The sequence below is a fragment of the Bombina bombina genome, chromosome 5 (genome assembly GCF_027579735.1).
Source record: "Bombina bombina isolate aBomBom1 chromosome 5, aBomBom1.pri, whole genome shotgun sequence".
NCBI classification, from domain to species: Eukaryota; Metazoa; Chordata; class Amphibia; order Anura; family Bombinatoridae; genus Bombina; species Bombina bombina.
Window position 1 is genome coordinate 806,393,826 of NC_069503.1, and position 15,145 is coordinate 806,408,970.

At 40.6% G+C, this 15,145-nt stretch overlaps 1 protein-coding gene across 2 annotated transcripts in view; it reads right to left on the minus strand.

Moving 5' to 3' along the window:
- GNAL (G protein subunit alpha L) overlaps window positions 1-15,145 on the minus strand; it is a 927,952-nt gene that overhangs the window by 15,467 nt on the left and 897,340 nt on the right. For both annotated transcript variants that reach the window (XM_053714908.1, XM_053714909.1), the window contains exons 7-10: window positions 7,940-8,013; window positions 7,622-7,680; window positions 3,960-4,080; window positions 2,019-2,149 (exon numbers count right to left, since the gene is read on the minus strand). In XM_053714908.1, coding sequence (XP_053570883.1) covers window positions 2,019-2,149; window positions 3,960-4,080; window positions 7,622-7,680; window positions 7,940-8,013 — 385 coding nt within the window. The remainder of the gene's footprint in view (window positions 1-2,018; window positions 2,150-3,959; window positions 4,081-7,621; window positions 7,681-7,939; window positions 8,014-15,145) is intronic.

Here is a 15,145-nt window from a genome sequence, read left to right on the forward strand (position 1 = left end):
AGCCACATATCCACAACCAAAGAAGAAACGGGTGGGGAAATTGATGGTTACTAGGTGCACATTCCCTTAAAAAACTGAACTTTTACTATATTATTAAATAAAATGAATTACTATGCCACAGCAAAGCAAACTGATACCCCCCAAAGGGAAATCTCCCTAAACAGAAACAAAAAGGTAGAGAATAAGAGTCAAACCATAGACCAGTACCCCTGCTTTTTTCTGGCCAATAACCAGATATCTCGACATCAGTTGTAAATTGAAACATTTTGAAGAATGGCGCTCCTCAACTCATTGTTTTTTTGTCATGTGATTTTTGTAGCCAATCCGAGCTCACCTAAGTCATGTACCTGATTGGAAACTGATGCATATTACTAGGTTCAGAAGAAACCTTCTATCATCTGATGTACTGCATTTAATCAGAATGGATTATAGTGTAGTTATTGAATGTAATAAATGTAAGCCCAAGTACTACCAGAGATCCCGCTCCATAATATATTTAGTGCCACTAAATTCAAATTAAAGGGACACTCAAGTCAAAATTAAAAACTTTCATTATTCAGTTAGAGCATGCAAATTTAAACAACTTTCCAATTTACTTCCATTAACAAAATGTGCACAGTCTTTTTATATTTAAACTTTTTTTGCAGAATAAACGTGTATGCACTGGTGATTGACTGATGGCTGTCACATGGTATGTGTATGCACTTGTGATTGGCTGATGGCTGTCACATGGTGCAGGGGGAGGGGAAATAGACATAACTTTTAAAATTGTCAAAAAAAAAATCTACTACTCATTTGAAGTTCAAACTAAGTGCTATTGCATTGTCTTGTTATCTTGCATTTGCTGATTATGTAAATTTACTGTGTTGACTGGTCCTTTAAGTGCTATTGCATTGTCTTTTTAGTGTGTATCTGTCAATTATAAAATTCTTCTGTATTTAGTGGTCCTTTAAAGGGACATAGAACCCAAAAGGTTTCTTTCATTATTCGGAGTATGCAATTTTAAACAACTTTCCAATTAACTTCTGTTATCTAATTTGCTTTTTTCTTTTTGTTTCCATTATTGAAATGTATACCTAGGTATTCTCAAGAGCAGCAATGCATTGCTGGGAGCTAGCTACTAACTGGTGGCTGCACATATATGCCTCTTGTCATTGGCTCATCTGATGTTCAGCTAGATCCCAATAGTGCATTTCTGTTACTTCAACACAGAATACCAAGAAAATTAAGCAAATTTGATATTAGAAGTCAATTGTAAAGTTGTTTAAAATTGTATGTTTTGTCTGAATCATGAAATAATTTTTTGGGTTTATGTTCATGTAAGTATTCTGTAATTCATACTCCAAGAGATCTTGTGGACATAACACAACCAATTGAACAACCACAGGTCAAACAAGTTACATTTTTGGATTTACAATTGATATAACGATTGTATTTATGGATATTACCAAATCTATCCGTATTCTCAGATTTCTTTCTCATATGGGTACATACACGACATGTTCCACATACACGACATGTTCCACATACAATGGTTCCTCTATACAGAGGTTTCTTTTTGCCATACGATTAAAATGGCTGGTAACCGGAAAGTGTTTAAAGGGAGAGTGTACTGTAAAATTGGTTTCTCCTTAATGTATTTACAATGACTTGTTATACCAGTTGCAGAGTTTAAAATGTATGGGAAATTGCACCTTTAGGTATAATTTTCTATATGAAATAACTTCTCGTTATAAAGGTATTGTAATGTGATTGTTGTAAAGTTCAATCTAAAATTTCTACTTGTTTCAATCTCTGTTGGCATCACAGGAAGACACTCATACTATTATCGATTAATTCAGTAAGTAAATTGTTTAAGTCTGCTGATCCCTTCCAGAGGACCAACATATTGTCAATATACGTTGCCCATAAAGAAATTCACTGAAGCTATGTCTCCATTTCTTTGTCCTGCCACCGTCCCAGATAGATATTGTACCTTTAACAAAGCTATGTGCATGTTTATTTTCCATCTTTCTTACCATCATCAGGTACTGTGTAGCGAACATATTCTGGGAAATAATCTTCTATTTTTGATTTCCCTGCCAGAACCTTTTCCGCTAACATGTCTTGTTTATTCAAAAACAAAATAATGGAAATGGTTCGTAACCACCTGCAAAAAGTAAATAAATAATGAATAATGTTTTTAGAATCAAAGAAAAGGTTCCTGGTTAAAACACCAACCACAAACAAATCTCATATAACCTTTGATGTAATGTATTATAACTGAGAGGGGCTTATTATGCTTAGTGTAGACTGGGTCATTTTAAACAACTTTCCAATTGAATTCCATTATCTAATTTGCTTAATATGCTAGCTGCACATGTATTCCACCTGGCATTGGCTCACTATATGTGTTCAGACAGCAAATAGTAGTGCATTGCTGCTCCTTCAACAAAGGATATCAAGAGAATGAAGAAAATTTGATAATAGAACTAAATTGGAAAGTTATTTAAAATCATAAGCTCTATCTGAACCAAGAAAGAAAGATTTATTATTATTATTTATTATACTTTATAAAGCACCAACATATTCCGCAGTGCTGTCCATGGGTACAATTCATTTAAATAAAACAATGATATAAGAGACATTTTACAAACACATACAGGAGGGATTAAGGGCCCTATTCCCATGGGAACTTACAATCTAGAATGGTAAGAGGTTGAGAAACAGGAGGTGAGGACTGCAAGATTGAGAAAGATTTTAATGCAGAGTTAGACGAGGCAAATGTTAGGTAAGTGGGATTAATTTATTATTGAGTTGGGTGGTAGGCTTCCCTGAACAGAAAAGTCTTCAGGGAGCATTTAAAGGAAGAAAGATTAGGGCAAAGCCTGACAGCACGAGGGAGAGTGTTCCAGAGGGTAGGTGCTGCACGACAGAAGTCCTGCAGTCTAGCATGAGAAGAAGTGATAGTCGCAGAAGCAAGGAGCAGGTCATTGCTGGATATTAGTGGGCGGGCTGGAGTATACTTGTGTATTAGAGAGGATAGCTAGAGGGGAGCAGTGTTGGTGAGAGCTTTGTATGTAAGGGTGAGAATTTTGAATTTAATTCTGCTGTGAATGGGGAGGCAATTAAGGGACTCGCAGAGAGGTGCAGCAGATACAGAGCGACGTGAAAGGTGGATCAGCCTGGCAGAGGCATTTAGAATGGATTGAAGGGGGGAGAGGCGGGAAAGAGGAAGGCCAGTAAGTAGGTTATTGCAGTAGTCAAGTCGGAAAATAACAAGGGAGTGGATTATTATTTGCTTTGTGGTGTCAGCGCTCAGAAAAGGGCGAACCTTGGAAATATTGTGTAGGTGGTTGCGGCAGGATGAAGAAAGCGATTGGATGTGGGGGACGAAGGATAGATTTGAGTCAAGTGTAACTCAGAGGCAGCGGACTTGGGGAAAAGGGAAATGGTGATGCCATCGACAGGGATAGAAAAGTCAGAAGTCAGCGTGGAGCTTGAGGGGGGGATTAGAAGGTGCTCAGTCTTGGACATGTTAATCTTTAGGTGGTGAGAGGCCATCCAGGAAGAAATACCAGATAAGCAGTCGCTGACATGAGAAAGGACAGAGGGAGAGTGGGGGTGGACAGGTAGATCTGGGTGTCATCAGCATAGAGGTTTATGTCCCTTTTAATTGGTTTTGCAGTGTTATATAGCTATCTAGTTATTTTTAAGTTAATCTTCAGACATTTTAAACATTACAACATAGGAACCTATATGCCAGGTATTTTATAAAAGCGGCCAAAATTCTCTAACTTTCCTACTAGATTATTTGATGTTTAATGGATTAGCATGTGCCATGTTTTTACTTTTCCAGTTTGGCTTCCCCTGTTCATTCGCACTCGCAACCTATGTGAAGTTCCTTTAACTGACAGCTGACGTTTCCTTGTTTCATCATTAATCTGACAGATGAAGGAAAACAACAAATCTATTATTACCTGTTGTTCCAGATACTCTTAAACAGGTCCAGTGCTTCCCGTAGTCTGTTTGTGTTATTGTCTTCTCTTATAACCATGTTGTAACTGCTACTAGCAACTACAAAAATGATAGCAGTGACATCTGTAAGAAAAAAAACCAAATATACCAAATTGTTAAAACTGTTTAGCGCTGCAAAATCTTGTTGGCGCTCTACCATTTAATGCAAATGATAGCGATAATTGTTTAAGTAGAATTCCAATGTGTGCTTTCATCCGCAGAAATAGCGGCAAACATCAACAGAATAGAGCTGCCATGTGCACAACAGTTTAAAAGGTTTGTGCACAAGCTTGGGTATTAATTTTACTATTGCCTGGAAGATGAATAGATCAAACTAGGAATGCGGCAAACGGCAAAGAAGTATTAGGTAAAACTATTATATATATATATAAATATTTACAATTATTGGGCTGGATTACATAGTTTTTCCAGAGATCCAGTAGCTTAAGTGACTGATCCCATAACCCATTTATCTCATACTAAATATAGAAACGTGGATTATGATAGTATATAGCTACCTGAAGTCCACTCTAGACTACTGATATAACTATTTGTTTTTACCATGTATCCCACCAATCACATAGTATCCTGCTCAGGAGCAGTGAGGTCACAGTAGGGTGGATACAAATCAATGATATAAAAAATAAATATATTTCAATCAGATTTTTTTTTTTTATTTATATAAGATTTTTTTGTTATTTAAATAGGATTTAAAAAAAATAAAACGCTTTCTGAGGAAACCTACATCTTAAGATAGCTTTCTATACATTATATTTCAAAGGTTATTCATCCTGAAATAAGGATTTGTTTTTAATTATGTAGCATGAGGTGACATATAAAATGTGCAGCCACCAACCAGCAAATAGCACCCAGGTGCTGAGCCTACCTAGCTATGCTTTTCAGCAAAGGATACTGAAATAATTAAGCAAATTAGATAATAGAACTAAATTGGAAAGTTATTTAAAATCGTATGCTCTATCTGAATAAAAAAAATGGGTTTCCCGTCCTTTTAAGTGCCCAGTATTTTTCTGAAGATTTTACTGGACAGCCGGCTAAAATACTGGACTGTTCAGTTAAATACTGGACACCTGGCAACCTTACTATTGAGAGTATGGGGAAGTAATGTGCAGCGGCTACTGAAGACACAGGAAGTACGTGTAGCTGCTAGGTGCATATGGAAGTGCATGTGAGGAACAGAGTGAGTTGTGGCTGCTGGAGAGAGGGAAGTGCATGTGAGGAACAGAGTGAGTTGTGGCTGCTGGAGAGAGGGAAGTGCATGTGAGGAACAGAGTGAGTTGTGGCTGCTGGAGAGAGGGAAGTGCATGTGAGGAACAGAGTGAGTTATGGCTGCTGGAGAGAGGGAAGTGCATGTGAGGAACAGAGTGAGTTGTGGCTGCTGGAGAGAGGGAAGTGCATGTGAGGAACAGAGTGAGTTATGGCTGCTGGAGAGAGGGAAGTGCATGTGAGGAACAGAGTGAGTTGTGGCTGCTGGAGAGAGGGAAGTGCATGTGAGGAACAGAGTGAGTTGTGGCTGCTGGAGAGAGGGAAGTGCATGTGAGGAACAGAGTGAGTTATGGCTGCTGGAGAGAGGGAAGTGCATGTGAGGAACAGAGTGAGTTGTGGCTGCTGGAGAGAGGGAAGTGCATGTGAAGAACAGAGTGAGTTGTGGCTGCTGGAGAGAGGGAAGTGCATGTGAGGAACAGAGTGAGTTGTGGCTGCTGGAGAGAGGGAAGTGCATGTGAGGAACAGAGTGAGTTGTGGCTGCTGGAGAGAGGGAAGTGCATGTGAGGAACAGAGTGAGTTATGGCTGCTGGAGAGAGGGAAGTGCATGTGAGGAACAGAGTGAGTTGTGGCTGCTGGGGAGAGGGAAGTGCACAGCTGTGTTATCTGGGAACCTGTAAGTTCTGTTATTTCATTATATGAAGACAATTTGGACCCATTCTGTATATTGTAACTATTGACACACTACAGGAGGATCAATAATAATTGTAAGAGTTGCTTTCTACAAGCAGCACCACTTATAGATTACACATACTGACATATGCCACAGTGAAGCCCAGATATAAATAGAGATCATTTTAATATTTTAAATATTCTCTCTCTTGTTTCCCATAATCTGGTCACTGTATTCTAGGGATTCTCTCACTTCTGTCATGTGTAGCTGCTAGGTGCATATGAAAGTGCATGTGAGGAACAGAGTGAGTTGTGGCTGCTGGAGAGAGGGAAGTGCATGGGAGGAACAGAGTGAGTTGTGGCTGCTGGAGAGAGGGAAGTGCATGTGAGGAACAGAGTGAGTTGTGGCTGCTGGAGAGAGGGAAGTGCATGTGAGGAACAGAGTGAGTTGTGGCTGCTGGAGAGAGGGAAGTGCATGTGAGGAACAGAGTGAGTTATGGCTGCTGGAGAGAGGGAAGTGCATGTGAGGAACAGAGTGAGTTGTGGCTGCTGGAGAGAGGGAAGTGCATGTGAGGAACAGAGTGAGTTATGGCTGCTGGAGAGAGGGAAGTGCATGTGAGGAACAGAGTGAGTTATGGCTGCTGGAGAGAGGGAAGTGCATGTGAGGAACAGAGTGAGTTGTGGCTGCTGGAGAGAGGGAAGTGCATGTGAGGAATAGAGTGAGTTGTGGCTGCTGGAGAGAGGGAAGTGCATGTGAGGAACAGAGTGAGTTGTGGCTGCTGGAGAGAGGGAAGTGCATGTGAGGAACAGAGTGAGTTGTGGCTGCTGGAGAGAGGGAAGTGCATGTGAGGAACAGAGTGAGTTGTGGCTGCTGGAGAGAGGGAAGTGCATGTGAGGAACAGAGTGAGTTATGGCTGCTGGAGAGAGGGAAGTGCATGTGAGGAACAGAGTGAGTTGTGGCTGCTGGAGAGAGGGAAGTGCATGTGAGGAACAGAGTGAGTTGTGGCTGCTGGGGAGAGGGAAGTGCACAGCTGTGTTATCTGGGAACCTGTAAATTCTGTTATTTCATTATATGAAGACAATTTGAACCCATTCTGTATATTGTAACTATTGACACACTACAGGAGGATCAATAATAATTGTAAGAGTTGCTTTCTACAAGCAGCACCACTTATAGATTACACATACTGACATATGCCACAGTGAAGCCCAGATATAAATAGAGATCATTTTAATATTTTAAATATTCTCTCTCTTGTTTCCCATAATCTGGTCACTGTATTCTAGGGATTCTCTCACTTCTGTCATTAATGAAAACATGACTACATTTAGTCTGGCAGCACATTATAGCCAATCAAATTACTGCTCTGAATATTGCCACCCTCCCTGAGCAGTTTGTTCTAGATCAGTGATGAACAACACATAGGGCTGCAGGTCTATATTTTAGAAGCATTCAGGGCCGCATATAAATTTGATTATTAAACTCACAAATAATAATATTCTTCCAGTGGTTCAGGGGATATAGGTAAGGTTGATCATTTAAGTTTGGGCCAGGGCGGCAGACTGGTGCAGAGGGCCACATGAGGCCCTTGGGCTGCCAGATGGCCATCCCTGTTCTCGGGCATCAGTAACATCTAACAGTTTTACTGAGAAGAAGTGCTGGCCCTATGTAGGTCACATGTTTACTGAAACCTGTCCTAGCACTGCCCCTTTAAATAGCTCAGCAACTTACCATTAAAACATTGAATCCACTTTCTTCTCTCATCTCGCTGTCCACCTACATCAAACATGCTGTTAAAAACACAGGTGAAAAGGGAGAGGTTAGCTTCTTGTCTGCAGAATGACATAACAGACTGTAGGTACTGCACTGTATACACATATACAAAACAATGTTTGTGTGTACAATAAACTAGATTATATGTCATATTCGTACAATGTAGGCTAAACCAGGGCCGATAAAAGACATTGAAAACTTCATACAGGTTTAAGATGAATAGATCTAAAGACAATGTCAGTAAAATATAGAATGCAAAGTTGTCACAATACTTACTGAAAATTTACTTTATCTACTTGAAATCGCGTTTCGAATATCCCTGATGTCAAAACTCTGCATCTTAATAAGTCCTGTAAATAAAAAGTTAATGAAATTAAGAAATCGCATTAAAAGGGACAGAGAACACTTTTTTCTTTCATGATTTAGAATGAAAAGTTTAAAAAAAGAATGAAAAGTTAAATTTTTTGAATTTTAAACAACTTTCCAATTGACTTCTATCATCAAATTAGCTTCATTGTCTTAGTATCCTTTATTGAAGGAGCAGCAATGCACTACTGAGGGCTAGCTGAACACAGCCAATGACAGACGAGAGAATATGTGAAGGCACCAATCAACAGCTAGCTCCCAGCTTCTGTCTACCTATCTAGGTATGCTTTTCAAAAAGGATCACAAGAGAACTAAGCAAATCAGATAATATAAGTAAATTTCACAGTTGTTTAAAGCTGTATGCTATATTTGAACAATGAAAGAAAAAATTGGGTTTCATCACCACTTAAAAAAGTTAGTTTATTTAGCACAAGAACATAATTAAAGAAAGAAAAAGAAGCCATGTTAAAACTATGTTTTTATAGAGCAGCGAAAAATGATTATTATTAAATGTTATTGAAGTTCATATACACTTTATCTCATACATTTTATATTTTGTCAGTGTGTCTTCTGTTTCCTTTTATTTTGTTCTTGTTTATTTGTGAGAGCATTTGGTAACCTTAAAGGGAACTCTGGACAGCACTAGTTTATTGGTGGGTGAATTTATTCACCAATCAGCAAGAAAACCCAGGTTGTTCAGAAAAAATGGTCCGGCATCTAAACATACATTCTTGCTTTTCAAATAAACGATACCAATAGAACAAAGAAAAAGTGATAATAGGAGTAAATTAGAAAGTTGCTTTAAATTGCATGCTCTATCTGAATCATGAAAGAAAAAAAATGGGTTCAGTGTCCCTTTAAGTAACAGCTATAGAAAAGCTGTCTAAATATAGCCAGCAGAAGAAGTTACGAGAGATAAGTATTATAACGTTCATTTTCAATGATATTCAAAACGTTGCAGCTCAGATGAGATGATCTAAGAATTCTCGTCATTACAGAGAGGCCCTTAAAAAAATATGTGTGTGATTTCTCACCATGCTGGCAAGGTTTGGAATATCAGCCCTTAAAGGGACATTAAACCCCATTTTTTTCTTTCATGATTCAGATAGAGAATACAATTTTAAACTACATTCCAATTTACTTATATTATCTAATTAGCTTAATTCTTTAGATATCCTTTGTTGAAGAAATAGCAATGCACATAAGTGAGCCAATCGCATGAGGCATCTATGTGAAGCCACCAATCAGCAGCTACTGAGCCTATTTAGATATGTTTTTCAGCAAAGGATATCAAGATAATTAAGCAAATTAGATAATAGAAGTAAATTAGAAAGTTGTTTAAATTTGCATGCTCTTTCTAAATCATGAAAGAAAAAAATGTAGGTTTCATGTCCCTTTAAGTATTGGGTTTTGGTATATATGCAGAGATAATATACAGCAACATGGGTGTACAGACAGTGAAAAATAAGGAAGTCTGATTTCAGTGCATGCTGAACCTATTTTAATAGGTTGTGGTTTTTAAGAACACAACCAACTATTTCATATACAAAATACTGCAGCTGGTATAACAAGTCATTGGAAACTACACTATTAGTGGTGGTGCCCTCTTCGGTCTAAATTATAATAAATAAATGTGATTCATATTAATAATTTTTTTAAATTATAGGGATACTAAACCCACATTTCCCTTGTTAAGTGTATCCAGTCTACGGATCATCCATTACATGTGGGATATTCTCCTTCCCAACAGGAAGTTGCAAGAGGATCACCCACAGCGGAGCTGCTATATAGCTCCTCCCCTCACTGCCATACCCAGTCATTCTCTTGCAACTCTCAACTAAGATGGAGGTCGTAAGAGGACTGTGTTTTATACTTAGTTTATTTCTTCAATCAAAAGTTTGTTATTTTTAAATGGTACCGGAGTGTACTGTTTATCTCAGGCAGTATTTAGAAGAAGAATCTGCCTGCGTTTTCTATGATCTTAGCAGAAGTAACTAAGATCCTTTGCTGTTCTCACATATTCTGAGGAGTGAGGTAACTTCAGAGGGGGAATAGCGTGCAGGTTTTCCTGCAATAAGGTATGTGCAGTTAAAATATTTTTCTAGGGATGGAATTTGCTAGAAAATGCTGCTGATACCGAAGTAATGTAAGTAAAGCCTTAAATGCAGTGATAGCGACTGGTATCAGGCTTATTAATAGAGATACATACTCTTATAAAAGTGTATTTTAAAACGTTTGCTGGCATCTTTAATCGTTTTTTTACATATGTTTGGTGATAAAACTTATTGGGGCCTAGTTTTTTCCACATGGCTGGCTTGAATTTTGCCTAGAAACAGTTCCCTGAGGCTTCCCACTGTTGTAATATGAGTGGGAGGGGCCTATTTTAGCATTTTTTTGCACAGCAAAAAACATAATTTATGCTTACCTGATAAATTTATTTCTCTTGTAGTGTATCCAGTCCACGGATCATCCATTACTTATGGGATATTCTCCTTCCCAACAGGAAGTTGCAAGAGGATCACCCACAGCAGAGCTGCTATATAGCTCCTCCCCTAACTGTCATATCCAGTCATTCGACCAAAAACAAACAGAGAAAGGAGAAACCATAGGGTGCAGTGGTGACTGTAGTTTAATTAAAATTTAGACCTGCCTTAAAAGGACAGGGCGGGCCGTGGACTGGATACACTACAAGAGAAATAAATTTATCAGGTAAGCATAAATTATGTTTTCTCTTGTTAAGTGTATCCAGTCCACGGATCATCCATTACTTATGGGATACCAATACCAAAGCTAAAGTACACGGATGATGGGAGGGACAAGGCAGGATTAAGCGGAAGGAACCACTGCCTGAAGAACCTTTCTCCCAAAAAAAGCCCCCGAAGAAGCAAAAGTATCAAATTTGGAAAATTTGGAAAAAGTGTGAAGCGAAGACCAAGTCGCGGCCTTGCAAATCTGTTCAACAGAGGCCTCATTTTTAAAGGCCCAGGTGGAAGCCACAGCTCTAGTAGAATGAACTGTAATCCTTTCAGGGGGCTGCTGTCCAGCAGTCTCATAGGCTAGGCGTATTATGCTCCGAAGCCAAAAGGAAAGAGAGGTTGCCGAAGCTTTTTGACCTCTCCTCTGTCCAGAGTAAACGACAAACAGGGTAGATGTTTGACGAAAATCTTTAGTAGCTTGTAAGTAAAAATTCAAGGCACGGACTACGTCCAGATTATGTAAAAGACGTTCCTTCTTTGAAGAATGATTAGGACACAATGATGGAACAACAATCTCTTGATTGATATTCTTGTTAGAAACCACCTTAGGTAAAAACCCAGGTTTGGTACGCAGGACTACCTTATCTGCATGAAAAATCAGATAAGGAGAATCACATTGTAAGGCAGATAGCTCAGAGACTCTCCGAGCCGAGGAAATAGCCATCAAAAACAGAACTTTCCAAGATAAAAGTTTAATATCAATGGAATGAAGGGGTTCAAACGGAACTCCTTGAAGAACTTTAAGAACCAAGTTTAAGCTCCACGGGGGAGCAACAGGTTTAAACACAGGCTTAATTCTAACCAAAGCCTGGCAAAATGCCTGGACGTCTGGAACCTCTGCCAGACGCTTGTGCAAAAGAATAGACAGAGCAGAAATCTGTCCCTTTAAGGAACTATCTGATAATCCTTTGTCCAAGCCCTCTTGAAGAAAAGACAATATTCTAGGAATCCTAACCTTACTCCATGAGTAATTCTTGGATTCACACCAACAAAGATATTTACTCCATATCCTGTGGTAGATTTTCCTGGTAACAGGCTGTCGTGCCTGTATTAAGGTATCAATGACTGACTCGGAGAAGCCACGCTTTGATAGAATCAAGCGTTCAATCTCCATGCAGTCAGTCTCAGAGAAATTAGATTTGGATGATTGAAAGGACCTTGTATCAGAAGGTCCTGTCTTAGAGGCAGAGTCCATGGTGGAAAGGATGACATGTCCACTAGGTCTGCATACCAAGTCCTGCGTGGCCACGCAGGTGCTATCAGAATAACTGATGCTCTCTCCTGTTTGATTTTGGCAATCAGTCGAGGGAGCAGAGGAAACGGTGGAAACACATAAGCCAGGTTGAAGAACCAAGGCGCTGCTAAAGCATCTATCAGCGTCGCTTCTGGGTCCCTGGACCTGGATCCGTAACAAGGAAGCTTGGCATTCTGGCGAGACGCCATGAGATCCAACTCTGGTTTGCCCCAACGATGAATCAACTGAGCAAACACCTCCGGATGGAGTTCCCACTCCCCTGGATGGAAAATCCGCCTCCCAGATCTCCACGCCTGGGATATGGATTGCTGACAGGTGGCAAGAGTGGTACTCTGCCCAGCGAATTATTTTTGAGACTTCTAACATCGCTAGGGAACTCCTGGTTCCCCCTTGATGGTTGATGTAAGCCACAGTCGTGATGTTGTCCGACTGAAATCTGATGAACCTCAGAGATGCTAACTGAGGCCAAGCCAGAAGAGCATTGAATATCGCTCTTAACTCCAGAATATTTATTGGAAGGAGTTTCTCCTCCTGAGTCCACGATCCCTGTGCCTTCAGGGAATTCTAGACTGCACCCCAACCTAGAAGGCTGGCATCTGTTGTTACAATTGTCCAATCTGGCCTGCGAAAGGTCATACCCTTGGACAGGTGTACCCGAGACAACCACCAGAGAAGAGAATCTCTGGTCTCTTGATCCAGATTTAGCAGAGGGGACAAATCTGTGTAATCCCCATTCCACTGACTCAGCATGCATAATTGCAGCGGTCTGAGATGCAGGCGCGCAAATGGCACTATGTCCATTGCCGCTACCATTAAGCCGATTACCTCCATACACTGAGCTACCGAAGGGCGCGGAATGGAGTGAAGAACACGGCAAGCATTTAGAAGCTTTTATAACCTGGACTCCGTCAGGTAAATTTTTATTTCTACAGAATCTATAAGAGTCCCTAAGAAGGAGACTCTTGTGAGTGGGGATAGAGAACTCTTTTCCTCGTTCACTTTCCACCCGTGCGACCTCAGAAATGCCAGAACTATCTCTGTATGAGACTTGGCAACTTGAAAGCTTGACGCCTGTATCAGGATGTCGTCTAGATACAGAGCCACTGCTATGCCTCGCAGTCTTAGAACCACCAGAAGTGAGCCCAGAACCTTTGTAAAGATTCTCGGGGCTGTAGCCAACCCGAAGGGAAGAGCTACAAATTGGTAATGCCTGTCTAGAAAGGCAAACCTTAGAAACCGATGATGATCTTTGTGAATCGGTATGTGAAGGTAGGCATCATTTAAGTCCACTGTGGTCATGTACTGACCTTCTTGGATCATGGGTAAGATGGTCCGAATAGTTTCCATTTTGAAAGATGGAACTCTGAGGAATTTGTTTAAGATCTTTAGATCCAAAATTGGTCTGAAGGTTCCCTCTTTTTGGGAACCACAAACAGATTCGAATAAAAACCCTGTCCTTGTTCCGTCCGCGGAACTGGATGGATCACTCCCATAACTAGGAGGTCTTGCACAAAGCGTAGGAATGCCTCTTTCTTTATCTGATTTGCAGATAGCCTTGAAAGATGAAATCTCCCTTGTGGAGGGGAAGCTTTGAAGTCCAGAAGATATCCCTGAGATATGATCTCCAACGCCCAGGGATCCTGAACATCTCTTGCCCACGCCTGGGCGAAGAGAGAAAGTCTGCCCCTACTAGATCCGTCGCCGGATAGGGGGCCGTTCCTTCATGCTGTCTTAGAGGCAGCAGCAGGCTTTCTGGCCTGCTTGCCTTTGTTCCAGGACTGGTTAGGTTTCCAGGCCTGCTTCGATTGAGCAAAAGTTCCCTCTTGTTTTGAAGCGGAGGAAGTTGATGCTGCACCTGCCTTGAAATTTCGAAAGGCACGAAAATTAGACTGTTTGGCCTTTGATTTGGCCCTTTCCTGAGGAAGGGTATGACCCTTGCCTCCAGTAATGTCAGCAATAATTTCCTTCAAGCCAGGCCCGAATAAGGTCTGCCCCTTGAAAGGAATGTTGGTTATTTTAGACTTCGAAGTCACGTCAGCTGACCAGGATTTAAGCCATAGCGCCCTACGCGCTTGGATGGCGAATCCGGAATTCTTAGCCGTTAGTTTAGTCAAATGAACAATGGCATCAGAAACAAATGAGTTAGCTAGCTTAAATGTTCTAAGCTTGTCAATAATTTCAGTCAATGGAGCTATATGGATGGCCTCTTCCAGGGCCTCAAACCAGAATGCCGCCGCGGCAGTGACAGGCACAATGCATGCAAGGGGCTGTAAAATAAAACCTTGTTGAATAAACATTTTCTTAAGGTAACCCTCCAATTTTTTTTCCATTGGATCTGAAAAGCACAACTGTCCTCAACCGGGATAGTAGTACGCTTTGCTAAAGTAGAAACTGCTCCCTCCACCTTAGGGACCGTCTGCCATAAGTCCCGTGTAGTGGCGTCTATTGGAAACATTTTTCTAAATATAGGAGGTGGGGAAAAAGGCACACCCGGTCTATCCCACTCCTTGCTAATAATTTCTGTAAGCCTTTTAGGTATAGGAAAAACATCAGTACACACCGGTACCGCATAGTATTTATCCAGCCTACACAATTTCTCTGGTACTGCAACTGTGTTACAGTCATTCAGAGCAGCTAATACCTCCCCAAGCAACACACGGAGGTTCTCAAGCTTAAATTTAAAATTAGAAATCTCTGAATCAGGTTTCCCCGAATCAGAGATGTCACCCACAGACTGAAGCTCTCCGTCCTCATGATCTGCATATTGTGACGCAGTATCAGACATGGCCCTTACAGCATCTGCGCGCTCTGTATTTCTCCTAACCCCAGAGCAATCGCGCTTGCCTCTTAATTCAGGCAACCTGGATAATACCTCTGACAGGGTATTATTCATGATTGCAGCCATGTCCTGCAAGGTAATTGCTATGGGCGTCCCTGATGTAATTGGCGCCATATTAGTGTGCATCCCCTGAGCGGGAGGCGAAGGGTCCGACACGTGGGGAGAGTTAGTCGGCATAACTTCCCCCTCGTCAGAATCTTCTGGTGATATTTCTTTTATAGTTAAAGACTGATCTTTACTGTTTAAGGTGAAATCAATACATTTAG